Below are 14,692 nucleotides of genomic sequence, written 5' to 3' on the forward strand. Positions count from 1 at the left end.
TCATTGAAAACCTAGTCACAACATATTCATAATAGCCATCCATCAAGTTCTAATCCAATAAATAACTTTGAGATATAAATCTAGCCTCCGGGACCCTGGATTCTACAAATCTAGGTAGTTAAATCCTTCCCGAGCCTTAACATTTGGGTTCCCGAGCTAAAAACCTTCAAACAGCCAATATCTTGCATTTGAGCCACGACCCAGCCCCTTAAGGGTCGCGGCACGCTCAAGTCAGAGGCAAAATGCCTCTCTGCTAAGGGACACGGGCCGCGGTGCGCTAAACCTTGCACCGCGGCGCGCCTAGGCAGATAGAGGCTTTCCAACCTCTTCGACACACACGGGTCGTGGCGTCTGAAGAACAGGGCCACGACTTGAGCCTCCAAACCCAGATTTCCCATGCATTTTCATGAGCTAACCTCCCTAAAAATCATTCTAAACATACCCCAAAGTCAGAGTTGAGTCCCATAATCATACAACTACACCTTAAGTAGTGCTAGCACCTCAAAAACTAAGTAACTCACCTCAATTCAGATCAAATTCAAATTCAAACTCAAGTTCAAAACTCAACTAAGTTCATTGTTAATAGAATTGATCCTCAAAACATGCAAGTAACCTTACCTCAATGAAGATTTCGAGCTTAGTCCAGCTCTCCAGCACCCTAAGCTTATTTTCCCCAAGTTCCAAGCTTTAATTTCTGATTTTCTCCTCCAAAATTCCAAAGATCATCTAAGTCCTCAAGAGGTTGAGAGAGAGAGCCGAGAGAGAGAGAGAGTACAAGAGCTGAGATTCCTTATGTTTTGTTTTCCTTCTAACCCCCTCTAGAGTCCTAACAGACAAAAGAGTCTAAGCCTATCCCTTGCCAAAAGTCCAAAATAACCCTTAAGCTTATCTAAATCTTCAAATGCCACCAAGGGCAATTCCGTCATTAGCCAAAACCCACTAATTCCTCGAGTGTTCATATAAATCCATGTTTAATCCCGACGTGTCTAAATCATTGCTAAATTACTACCCGTTACTCGATATATCCCGAACACGCTTTACGTTACCAAAATACCCTAGGCTCCTCCCGAGCCGGGTATTCGACCTTGTTGTGACTTTCTAACTAAACTGCTTCCCAGGACCGTCTCGGATCGTGCATCACAAATATATCACCACTCTTTCGTGGTATAAATCACAATATACACAAATATTACATTTATGCCCTCAACAAGCTAAAATTACAAATATGCCCCTAATAGCTAAATGGGGCCCACATGCATATTTAATTCACCTAAACATGCATTTCTAATCACATAATCATCAAATTCATATATTAACGTAATTAAATCAATTATTGTCCTTCAAGCACACTAATCAAGACCCTAAGCCTTATTAGCAAATTTGGGACGCTACAGGGGTCATCATCTACCCAACACTCTCACTTCAGCGAGTCTCAAGCTCCTCCTCAACGTTCAACAGAACATATAGAAAAATTGGAGAATAATCTACAAAAATTGACCGACCAAGTTAATTTATTATCTCAACTTTTTCTACCTTCATTTCGTCCACCAAACGTTCAGATGCCGCCTATGCCTGATAGAGACAATATTTCTGGAGCTTCATCTTCTCAACCTCCAGCTCCAACCCATCCTTCCATGTACGGGGCCGTCTCAACATATGGTACCTCCATACATGTACGAAGCAACACCATCACCTTATTTGTGGCCGATTCCACCGTCATCGCAGCCACCACAACAATCACAGCAACCAGAGCAACCACAACCGCAACAAGAAGATAATAGGGAGGACATGGCAGCTGATTTAGAATACTAGGTTTATTTTATTGTTAGTTATTGTTACATTATATAAACAATATGGATATTTGTTATCTTAATGTATTAAAAATATGGATAATTTTTATCTTAATGAACTAATTTGAAATTTTAATATAATATTTTTATTTTTAATATATTTGTTTTCCATTATTTAAATTTTAATTAATTAGTTGATTATATTAATGTTTAATAAATAAAATTATTTTAGGGGTGAAACTGTCGCCCTTAATAATCAAGTATCAGGAACGACTATTGACATATCATGGGTGACTGTTAACATATCAAGGGCGACACATCGACTAAAATTATGCCAAGTGTTCAAATATTTGGGGCAACATTTATACTTTTAGGGGCGACATGTCGCCCCTAATAATCAAGTATCAAGGGCAACGATTAACATATCAGGGGCAACATATCGACTAAAATTAGGTCAAATGTGCAATTTTTTTGGGCGACATTCCAACTTTTAGGGGGGACTAAGTCGCCCCTGATATTGGAATATTAGGAGCGACCCATTGAATCGTCCCTAATGTACACTATTAGGCACATTTTATCAGGGGTGACATATCATGGGCGACTTTTAGGGTTATTCCTATTTTTGTTGTAGTCAACTCGATGTTGTTCAATGCCAACTTGATAGGGTCTTCAAAATCAAGATTTTCATGAGAAAATCGACGTTGCTCGATGGTGGTTCGATGCAATTCTTGTAAGAGACATAATTTTTCACTCGGATGTTCGTTTGGGGTGATTTTTTTTTTTGGATATTTTTTGAGATCAACACGTTTTAGATGTTCACATACATATTTTCAAAGTTTAGAACTTAAAAACATACCCAAACATATCTTGAACATGAGGTATGTTTTGCATTTTACAATTTACATTTTTTTCAAGATTTACATTTCTCAAATGTGTATATACACATCTCAAACGTGTAGATCTTGAAAAAATACCCAAAATAAAAAAAAAATCACTCCAAACGGACACCCGAGTGAAAAATTAAGTATCTTGCAAGAATTGCATCGAACACTATCGAACCTCCATTGAACCACCATCGAGCAACATCGATTTTTTCATGAAAATATTGATTTTGATGGCCCCATCGAGCACCATCGAACCATGTCGATATTCTACAGATTTCAAAGTTTCAGATATGAAAAAAATTACAAAAAAAACTCAAAAACTATGCTCAGATCTGTTCGAAATGTAGTATTTTAGTATCCAAAATAAAGAATACTTGTCATTACATTGAGTTCTCTTATATTTTACTTTACTCATAAAAAAATTTTCTAGAGAGAGAGTTGAGAGGAGTGGGCTAAAGGAGAGAGAGAGGGAAAAGATAAGAAGAAGTGGATGGAAAAAATTATGGGAAGAGTATTCATTTAAATGATTTAAATGCCTTGCATATTTTTTTTTGACTTAGATCCCTCTCGTAAAGCATAAAAGCTCAAATTTTAGGCAAATTGGAAGGCAGTTGGTTTTGTTTCATCTCGCGAAAGGAAGAAAAAAAATGACAAATTTTGATAAACGGCCGCTTAAAATCTTAATTTATTTTGGGGCCACAGTTAGGTGTAACAATACTTCTCCTGGACCTGCCGTAACAATTTATTAGATTGGTTGGCTGAAAGAAGAGGCTCATTAATACTTATTCTAGTAGCAATTAAGACTATGGTTCTAGAATAGTTAGCTATAGATGAATTTGCCTATAATATATATATATATATATCATAAATTAGAGAATAGAAAGCTATTGAAAGTATAAAATGTCAGTTCTCTTTACAAAATATAGAAAGTGGAAAGTAAGAGTACCACGCATAAGAAAAATATTAAATCCACTCATTAGACTTTCTTAAATCAATAAATCACATATACATTCTGTTAATAATTTATAATTATAAAATATAATCGCGCTTCGCACAATCTTTCATAATTATTAAAAAATATATATTTTAAAATATTTTTTAAGAAATTGTAGGGTAGGGATATATTTTCACTCTACTCGTACAATATATTTTTTATATGGACACATGAAGGCGTCTTGACCATAATTTTTTTTACAATGGTGTTCATTGTATAGCAAACCTCTTGCAGGTTTTTTAAAATTTTCTGAATAATTAAAATATTAAAAATAAAATTAAAAAAACTTGTTGTACGTGTGTTTTTATTTTTTTATTATTATTATCATTATTATACGCTTTGTATGATTTTTTTTATAAAAAGTCTAAATTATATATAAAAAAAATTAATGTTTTGTGAAAGATTTATTTTGGCCGATTACCCATTTGAACCCTTTATTTTTAAAAATTAACTTTTAGATCTCGTATTTTGTCAAAATATTAAATATAGGAATTGATAGATCGATTATTTGAACATTGTATTTTGACCGATTACCCGTTTTGACCATTTATTTTTAAAAATTAACTTTTGGATCATGTATTTATTGAAAATGTTCAAAATTCTTTATAAAAATTAAATTATATATATAATTTATGTTTTCGGTAAGATTCATATCATTTTGAACCTTATATTTTAGCCTATTACGTTGGGACCTTTATTTTTAAAAATGAACTTGTGGACTTCAAGTTTTGTCAAAAGGTTAAAAATTAAGAATAGATATATCAGTTATTTGAACACTATATTTTGGCCGATTACTCATTTTGACTCTTTATTTTTTAAAATTAACATTTAGACCTTGTATTTATTCAAAGTGTTAAAAATTCTTTATAAAAAGTAAATTATATAAATATATATAATTTATGTTTTCTATAAGGGTTCAATTTTAGCCGATTACTCGTTTGGACTCTTTATTTTTTAAAATTAACTTGTGGACCTTGTATTTTGTCAAAATGTTGATTACCCGTTAGAATCTTTTATTGTTAAAAATTAACATTTGGATCTCTTGTTATATTAAAATGTTAAAAATACAAATAGATAGACTATTTATTTATTATTACTATATATAGATATTTTTAATTGACATCTATTATTATTATTATTAAAATAAAAATGATAAAAAAGAGAAAATAGATCAAGTTTTTCCCTTAATTAATTAATAGCCATAAATTAGAAAAGTAAAATAAAAAATGAAAAAAGTTCGCAGATATTTATATTTATAATTTAATTAAACAGATTTCATAATTAAATATCTAATCAAATTAAAAAACATGAAAAAATAAGAAAATAGAAAGGGTGTTTTGGAGCAATTTTAGGGTGCCACATCATATAAATATATTAGAAAATATACCCACTTTCACAAGATTTCTTTATAATAATTTTAAATATATATTTAAGGTAATTTTATATTTGTTTGATAAATATTATAATTTGAATTTATACATTTTGTAATTCAACTATATATATTTAACGTAATTCTATATTTGTTTGATTAAGTTTATAATTTGTATAATGTGAGTGAGAAATTTATACCTTTTGTAATTCTTCCATTTTTTTAAGTTATGCTCCAATAGTAAAATTGTATAAAAAGTATTTAATTAATTTTTTGTTTCTCTCTCCTTTCAAGAAATTAATAGAATGTATAATAGCATTTGAAAAGAAAGAGATATGAAAAAATTAAGCTAACAAACAATATTAACATCAATTGTCATAATTATATACTTTTTAATTCATAATATATTCCTTGTTTCTAAAAAAAAAAATTGTGCTTCAAATCAACCTCTGCATCTTTTGTTGTTGCTGGAATGTCCACTAAATTACAATTTAGAAAACATTTATTTACTATAGTGAAAACAAATCACAAATCCAAACAATGTCATTAGTAATATCATTTTATCACAAGCTTGAGAAAATATCAAATGAAAGAAAAATAAAATTATTAATATTGTTTTTATTATTACTACATTTTTTTAAATGTGTAAAATTAATAAAGTAAATAATAATATCTTGTAAATATCTTATTTAAATTCAAAAAAACATGTAACTACATATTTTTTTATAATGTGTATGGTACTTTTTTTTTTAATTACTACATTATTATAATATATATAAAATAAATAAAAAAATTAGATTAAAAGAGAAAATAAATAGAATGCTTTGGAACAATTTTAGTTTTGTAAACGTGTAAATTAGATAGAGTAAATAATAATATCTTATAAATATCTTATTTAAATTTAAAAAAATATGTAACTACTTAAATTTTTTTTAAAATTACTCTATTATTATAATCTATAAAATGAATAAAAAATTAGATTAAATGAGAAAATAGATAAAGTATTTTGGAGGAATTTTAGTTTTTTAAATGTGTAAAATAGATAGAGTAAATAATAATATCTTATTTAAATTTAAAAAATATATAACTAACATTTTTTTTAAATTACTATATTATTATAATCTATAAAATGAATAAAAAATTAGATTAAAGGAGAAAATAGATAGTGTTTTAGAATAATTTTAGCAATTTTAATTTTTTAAATGTGTAAAATAGATAGAGTAAATAGTAATATCTTATTTTAATTTAAAAAAATATGTAACTACTTACATTTTTTTTAAATTACTATATTATTATAATCTATAAAATGAATAAAAAATTAGATTAAATGAGAAAATAGATAAAGTGTTTTAAAACAATTTTAGTGTATCGAATCATCTCTTTGAAGCTCTCCTTTATATAATATATAGATATTTTAAAAATATAAAAAATTAAATAACAACCTCATATCATGCATTGATACTTACGAGAGTATAAAAGATTCCTTTAACATTCCTCAAAAAGTAATATTAAGATTCATAATTAATTATGATTATTTGAATTAAAATTTAAATTAAAGTTTATGAATCGTTGAAATTTTTTAAAAACAAATCATTTTTAGAAACTCATAATTCATAAGAATATTAATCAACTAACAAGTTCATTCTTCAATAAGATTATCTTAAAATTTGCTTTAGATTTTATTTCTAATTTGTTTTTTTTTCCAGCTTTTAATTCTTTAGGTTTGGTTACTGTGTAGGATGAAACTCTTTTTTTTTTAAGAATATAAAAAAAAGAAAATACTTCATTGAAACAACCAAATTATAAAAGAATTCGGAAGTGTTTCTCATAGACAAAACATGCAAATGCAATTGCAATAGAGGGAGGGGAGAACCCTATTCCATCTATCACACTCTAATAATGTTAAGAATACCAATAATAACACTACTAAAACTTCCAACCCCCAATAAATGTGGATTAGTTTTAGAATACACTTCCAAACCCCAATAAATGTAGATTAGTTTTAGAATATTTTTGAATGATATTATCAAAAAGAGTAATGATATGTGCACACATTTTTTACACTCAAATATTATACACTTATGTGGCAAACTTTTTTAACCAATTATGTTTAGTTTAGATGTGTCCTACTAAATTAAAATGATTTGTCACATAGGTGTATAATATTTGGGTGTAATTAGTGTATGCACATATCATTACACTATCAAAAGTCAAAATAGTATCGAATATGAAGTCATGGTTTTTCTCACATTATTAGTCGCATTATTTTGGTGCGGAGGTTGGTATCAAGTCACAACATTACTCCCATCAGACAACTCATCAATCAATAGATCCATAACTATCATAGGAGGATGAGTTAATACAGTTCAAGCCTGGAAGTAAATGCATTTCGTACCGTGTCTAAAGATGGGTTCATTCTATTTACTCAATTATATTAGTAGCGTCACTATAAACCGACACTCAAAGAGAAAGTACCTACCCCATACTTCAAAATTTAATCCATATGGAAATGTGAGTGACCAAACTTAATGTTTATTATTTTGCATCAAATTTAATAAATAGAGCAAAAGGACTACATTGTTTCCCTTCCATATATAGAACAAAACTTTTTAAAAGAATCAATAGAAACCAATCGGAGAAAGATACCCGTGAGCTAGATTTCTTACCAATGAAATGACCATATACACAATGGAAAATAATTATAATGATGATGATGATGATAGCAAACTGAAAATCTAATAAATAAAATGATAAGAGGGCATTGCCAATGGGGAGAGACCATCTTTGATATATGAAATATGAATCAATATCAATATAGAGAGTTGTAGGTAAAGCATGTTGCAACGATTGAGCCTACGCATATGACAAGAGAGGGGAGAAGGGTTATGTTCAAGAGCCTACTCTCCCCCAAAAATCCAGCCAGAGTAATTGTAGCATCTGCAATCACTCGAGCCAGCGTTCCAGCTTCTGTCGAGAGTAATCCGCCATTGTAGGTTCCTCGGGAAAGCCGGGATGACATGACTCTAGAGAGAAGTGACAAATTAACACCTGCAAGAGCACGCAGATTAGATAGATACCCATGTTAAAATCTCTAATTTACCACTTTAAAGCAATCAGGTTTGTAATTTGCTAATCCCTACATAGATTTCTTGTTAGGGTAGAATTAGGTGAGAAAAAAGATCAATGATTGGAATTGGCACTATGTAAATGCGATAGTACGATATACACATATGACACAGTTCATAATCATTCATCTAGTTCATGGCCTAATACAACATTAAAAGGGTTGCAGGATGAGTAGGCTGCTTTTGTGTACTAATTCTTTGCATCATTGTGATCAATGCCTTAAATGATAAAGAAATCAAACTATCTCATATCTCACCTTCGAGTACTTCGGCAAATACAAACAAGATGAGACCTGAACCGACATACTGCACAACGCTGTATGGTATTATTATGTGGAAGCTTAGAATAATGCCTAAGCAAACCAGAATTTCGGATGCCAATAAAATTTGCCTGCATCAGGAAAATGGAAAGAGTTGCATTTGTTGTCAGTATAAACATGTATGGTACTAAAGTGAGAGTGAAACAAAAGTATTAAAATGACTAAGTACCTGTCCTCAAACATGTTGCTAATGTAGCTTCCAACCAGAATGTTTACTGGAAGAACTGTAAGCCCAAGACATGCAAGGAAAATTGCAACGCTGCTTGTAGACCAACCAAAGTAGTATGTCGTAACAACACTGGATTCTGAGAGTAAAATCTCCATTGCGTACTTGAGCATGAAATATATCAACAATTGAACCTGAAAATATGATACAAAACTTGAACTGTTTAAACTCCAATCATAAAAGTACAAATAGATAATATGGTTAATGCATATACAACTACATGTTAGCCGCATTTCTTGCCATACACAAGTACACAAAAAATCCATTTCTGTATTGGAATGGCCTAATTTTTAGCATTTGTTTTGGCTCAAGTGTTTCAAGTTTAGAATAATGTCAACACAAAATCAGAGGTTCACACAATACCTTCACTGAGGGTGTTAGTAATCTATATGCTGCCCCGATTGAAGTGACAGGTTGTCGAGATTCCTCAGCAGCTTCTTCACTTCCATCTTCTTGGTCACCATCTTCATCTTCATCTTGTTTGTCTTCTGAAGTGATTAGCAATGGCTGTTTAAGACCTTCCTCAAGCCCATTGGTTTCTAGTGTTTCTGCAATTTAAAGAGTTCAACACCAAATTAAACATTTCCAATGGTCAATGAATAAACTCCATCAACTGTAAACGAAGTATCATTTGTATTATATAATAATTACTATTTTCTAATCACTAATCAGCGATATCAGTCAATTTACCAGCAGCAGCATTAGATGTCTCCGCTGTAGGAATATCATCTTGTTCACGTGCAGGCTCTCTAAATGAGATCCACAACCAAACTAAATATACAAGCCATGCAACAGCCATCACCCACCCAGGCAAAGTGTTTTGATTGAATGTAAGCTTGTAAATCTTAAAATTAATTTGAAGTAAGCCAGCAAGAGCAGGACCACAAGCCATCCCAAGGGCACTAGCACTGACAAAACCGGCTGATGCTTGCATGCGAATTTTTAGTGGCACGCAATCACTAATATAACGCCTGTTAACTGCTCTAGCAGAACCAAATCTGAAATTCAGAAAGTAAGTTATCAGGATCATATAGTTCCTGTCTCCCACTGATTTGTAGACAAAAGATTATTGAAAAATAGACAGAGATTCAGATTAAAATTAATCAGATAAATATAGGAAAGAAAAAAGGAGGAAGAAGAAAACTTACCCACAGAAAAGACGACCAATCAAAAGAACCCAAATTGAACGAACATCATAAGCCATAGCATACATAAGGTTGCCCATAAACAGAACAATACTGCTGAATACAAGAGGTTTGAAGTATGATCTATTTGACCATGCACTGAAATATACAGAGGAAAACACCTGTGCAACAGCCATAGCTCCAATAACAACCCCACAAACTGTTGCGGCAGCTCCAAGGCTCATGGAGTAGTCGTCTGCTGTAGGGACAATAATGTATGTGTTGACCATATAGAGAAATGTGTTTACTAGGTTCAGGAGAAGTGACATAAAATGATATCTCTCATCATCAGGTTGTTCCCCGGTGGGAGTAGGCAGGTCTTCTTGCATGATGAATGCATGTTGTGCCAAGAAGCTAAGAAAGTTTGTTGAATAGGATAACCTGTCTACAGCTGCATTTATTGCATCGACAACAGGATCCTGCACATTGACCCTTGTAAACATTAATATGCAAAACAAATATTTTGGATAGCTTCCAGCAGAAGAGAAAAGAAAAAGAAACCTGGAGTGGAGGAGCGGTCTCATCATATATTGATAAGTAACTTCCTTGACGGTCCTGAAGTTCATGAAGATTGCGAGATAAGGCACCCACAACAGCGCCTAACCCCTGCAAATTAATAATATAGGTAAGATCAGTGCAGACAATAATTTAGGGGATGCTTAACCTTGTCGCATTTTCATTTGTACTTCTGCTTTATGATTAATTAAAGCAATACTCAATATAGAAGGCTATTAGAAAATGATGAAAGTAAGGGCAAAAAGGAAGAAAACAAGAGCAACATGTCATCAGATATGTTCTTACCACATGCTTAAACACTTGCTGCAGCTGTGAGTATGGATGATTGGCACGAGTTCTGACATAATAGTCAGTAAATCTATAGCCAAAGCGTTTATCAAACTTCTTCAGTATCTTACGGAGACCAATGGCATTTATCTCAACAAAACATAGAAGCTTTAACAGGTCTTGCCCTACTTCTCTATAAGATTCTCGTAATTCAGATATTTGAGATATCTCAGGCTGCTCCAGAAGAGCATTATGCCTTTCTCCAAGCTTGGCTATCCTGCTTGCCAGGTGACCTTGTTCTTCCAATAGAAATAGGACAATCTTCTCAATCTAAAATAGTAGAAGTCGATAGAAGTTAGAACGAATCAAACTATGCAAGTGTTTCTAATCCTATAAATGATAACAGAGCACATTAAAGAGAAGGACTACAGGCATGTTAATTACTTTTAAAATATTGTGAATCTATGAGCATGTGTACTATATGTGCTTATTTATTTAAGTAACCAGTTCCTGATTCTATATATGTAACAGAAGCAGTCTCGTGCATTGTACATGTAATTTAACCACCAATATGCAAAACTCAATAGCTGGATGCATATAAATTGTGCCAATTTCAACAAATACACATCATTCTCATCAAGTTTCTTATCATGTCTTGATGAAAAATCATGGCCTCATACACACCTGATTATCCAGCATTCTTGAAAAATCCTTGAGAACATGTCGACGATCTTGTGTACCAACTTCAATTTGGTGAGCATATTGTTTTACTCTTTTCTTCATTAACTTATAGTTAATGTAGTATCTACACACGAGGGAAAAAAATATTGATGTATCAATATTCAATTGACACCTGTTCAGAAATTCGAACTGTATTCCACAGGTATGGATATCCAGAAAAATATTTCTCCCAACAGAACTTGTTTTTGCCTATTATTCTTGATAAGGAGAAAACTTTCAACATCTGTAACACTGCATCTTTTTTATGTAAATTTTTCTATGCTGTCATTGTATCTAATACTTAGCAATGGATATTAAATGAGCAATAAAATATAACCATACCCTTGCCATTCATCGATTTGTCTTAGCTTCAACTTTTTCCCGAAGGCAACCATCTTTCCCTATACACAGCAGAGCAAAAGCTTAATAAGAGCAAGAAGATAAGTGAAAGTTATGGCAAAAAATACAACCAGAAAAGAAGGAATTTCTTTCTGTGAAACTAAACAAATCTAATTAGTTTGGATTTACATGAGAAAAAGACCATGAGAAAAACTGAAATCCATGAGAAATGCATATTAATTACTTAGAACTTATCATACATGATACAACAACATTGTCTTGCTAGCCTAGCCCAAAGAGTGCAAGTGACTATTATAATAATAAAAAATTAGTAAGACTGCTCATACACTCGCAGTAATTTGGTATTGTATTTGCACACAATCGCACATATTAAACCCAGATGGGAATGAATTGTTGGAATAGAAACATAAATGAATTATTAGTGAACAAAAATCAAACAATGAAATCTTAAAATCCAAATTTTAAATCACTCTGGGAGATGCAATTCACCCTGAAGCCAACTTAATTTGATGATTAATATCAGATTAATTAGTACAAAACTGAAACACTCAACCCAAAATGAGAAAAAGTATATAGTTCAACCTGATGCCAACTTAAGTTGATGATTAATATCAAATTTGTACAAAACTAAAACACTCAACCCAAAAAGAGAAAAAGTATATACTCTATGGGAAATAATAACAATAATAAATGACCAAGTAAATCCACGAGAACAAATTTGACATCACTCTTGCAATACCGTACAGAATCTTCTCTATTCCTCTTTAGACTTTTGATAGATTACTTATCTGATTTCAATACGTATCAGTTTCTACAATCTTCCTAGGCACAGTTTAGACTAGAATAAAATCTGCTTACTCTTATCAGGTAATTCTAATGAAATATCAACGATGGTACTAAATAGGTTCCAAATCAAATAAATATAACACAAAGCCACTCCATTTGACTAAGTCCACCCAAACGAGCCATCACTCGATTACACGCGGTTTATCACAAATTGAACTCATCTTGTTCTCGTCCAAAAACAATAATTCCACCAAAATTCCATGCCTAATAACACCTTAATTCTTAGTAAAAGTAAGCACAAAAACAAATATGAACTTGGAAAAGAAGATTTGGCAGATTCGAATTTAACCAAAAAAGAAAAAGAAAAAAGAAACGTTACAGATTCTCTCAATAGTGCTCTGTTTGTTTGTTTGTTTGTTGGCCAAGAAAAACTCGTAGAACAAAAAACTAATACATCAGTACGAACTTTCTCATCTCAGTCACTCACACAGCCACTTAATATTATCAAGCTCGAAAGTAAAATCCAAGAAAAGCTCATTTCCATCTATTTTCTTCCAGAAATTCTTGGCATCCAAACAGAGCACGACTTCACAAATACATAAACCTACGCGCGCGCGCGCACGCACACACACACATTTATATAAACATGATAACACCAAACCAAAAGAAAATTGCATTACCGGAGTGGATTCTGGACGAGGTCGGTTCCAGAAGAGATTTAGATGACCATCAACGAACGAAGACCACAAAAGAGAAACGAGTGAAGAGAAGAAAAAAATAATAAAAACGTTTCGAAGAGCGAAAGGTGAGAAGAAAGAGTGGAAATCCTGAATGAGATCGAGCTGGCTAAGAATGGTGAGAAGAGGTTTCGCTGGCACACAAAGCAAAACAGATCTTTCTTTCAAACGACGGAATCGGAATTACGGGATTATTATGAGTTGGCAAACCAAGCACGGAATGGATTCGAAACAATGAAAACGAAAACGAAAAAGAAAAAGGCGTAATGATCTCAAATCACGAATCTCGAATCGTAAAATTGTAGTTTTCGAGTCTCAGAGATGGCAAGCCAAGGAAGAGGGAGAGACCGAAATCTACTTGAGAATTATTCTCAATTCTGGGGAGAAGAAACTTGTCTGCTTTTTAAATGGAAAAAATAAAATAAATAAATAAATTTAATAAATATATTCAGATTTTTCTGTCTTTTATTTAATTACTATTATAAATAATAATAATAAAATAAGAGACGGGGAGGTATATCTTGCGAATATTATTTTTCACTTTAACCTTTTTGCTCGGTGGCTTTTTTTTTTATTATTATTATTATTATTGTTATGAATCCCATATATTTTTGTTTAGAGTAAGGATATATCTATTGAAAATGTACACTCAAATATTATATATAATGATGCAGCAGTTTAATTTTGTCAATCATATTTATTAAAATTGAAACTCACTATTTTAAAAAGCACTAAAACGTTACTGTGTGTAATATTTTGGGTGAACTTATCATTACTCTTTTTTTTAAGAATAAATATTAGTTTTTGTCTCAAACTATAATTGATTGTGCTCCCGAATGATTCTCAATTTTAAAAATTCCCCAAAACCATGCATATATACTAAAATATAGGAGTTCAGTTAAATTTCGTCTTATGTGGCTAACGAATTAATAATGTGGTATTTTATCTATTAATGTTGTATTGTCATGTATTGAATAATTAATAATTTTGTCCATCAAACTTTGACTACTACTAAATTGTGTTTCTTTTATATTAAAACTAATTTAATTTTTTAATAAATAAGATAAAAATTTTAAAAAAAACAATACTAAAAGTTTCAAATCAATTAAATAAATTTTCAAATACTCACAAATTTAAAATCTAATTAATAACAAATAACTTTTTTTTTACTTTTTCTTTTCTTTTACAATATAAAATAAATATATCTTAAAATAAATCATAAAACAAAGTTTATTCCCCTTCGTCCTTATTTTCTTAAATTAATTTTTTTTTATTTAAGCCTTTTGTCATTGGTCATCTTCTTCAATTAAATTTTTTTTCTTTGTTTTAATATTTATTGTAAAATAGATTTTATTTTATATTGTAAAAGAAAAAAAAAAGTAAAAGTAAAAAGAGTTATTAGTTCTTAATTAAA

The 14,692-nt window shown here is 31.1% G+C and overlaps 1 protein-coding gene across 1 annotated transcript; it reads right to left on the reverse strand.

Annotated features, from left to right (window-relative positions):
* Positions 1 to 7,553: 7,553 nt before the first annotated feature.
* Positions 7,554 to 13,660, reverse strand: LOC133778313 (SPX domain-containing membrane protein At4g22990). The gene is made up of 11 exons (XM_062218198.1): positions 13,222 to 13,660; positions 11,738 to 11,796; positions 11,360 to 11,480; positions 10,694 to 11,005; positions 10,394 to 10,498; positions 9,857 to 10,311; positions 9,399 to 9,706; positions 9,072 to 9,256; positions 8,652 to 8,842; positions 8,420 to 8,553; positions 7,554 to 8,085 (listed from the first exon to the last, which is right to left on the reverse strand). Exons 2-11 carry the CDS (start codon positions 11,788 to 11,790, stop codon positions 7,847 to 7,849), a joined length of 2,103 nt encoding a protein of 700 aa, XP_062074182.1. The 5' UTR covers positions 11,791 to 11,796; positions 13,222 to 13,660; the 3' UTR covers positions 7,554 to 7,846.
* Positions 13,661 to 14,692: the final 1,032 nt, after the last annotated feature.

Source organism: Humulus lupulus, chromosome 5 (assembly GCF_963169125.1).
Source record: "Humulus lupulus chromosome 5, drHumLupu1.1, whole genome shotgun sequence".
NCBI lineage: Eukaryota > Viridiplantae > Streptophyta > Magnoliopsida > Rosales > Cannabaceae > Humulus > Humulus lupulus.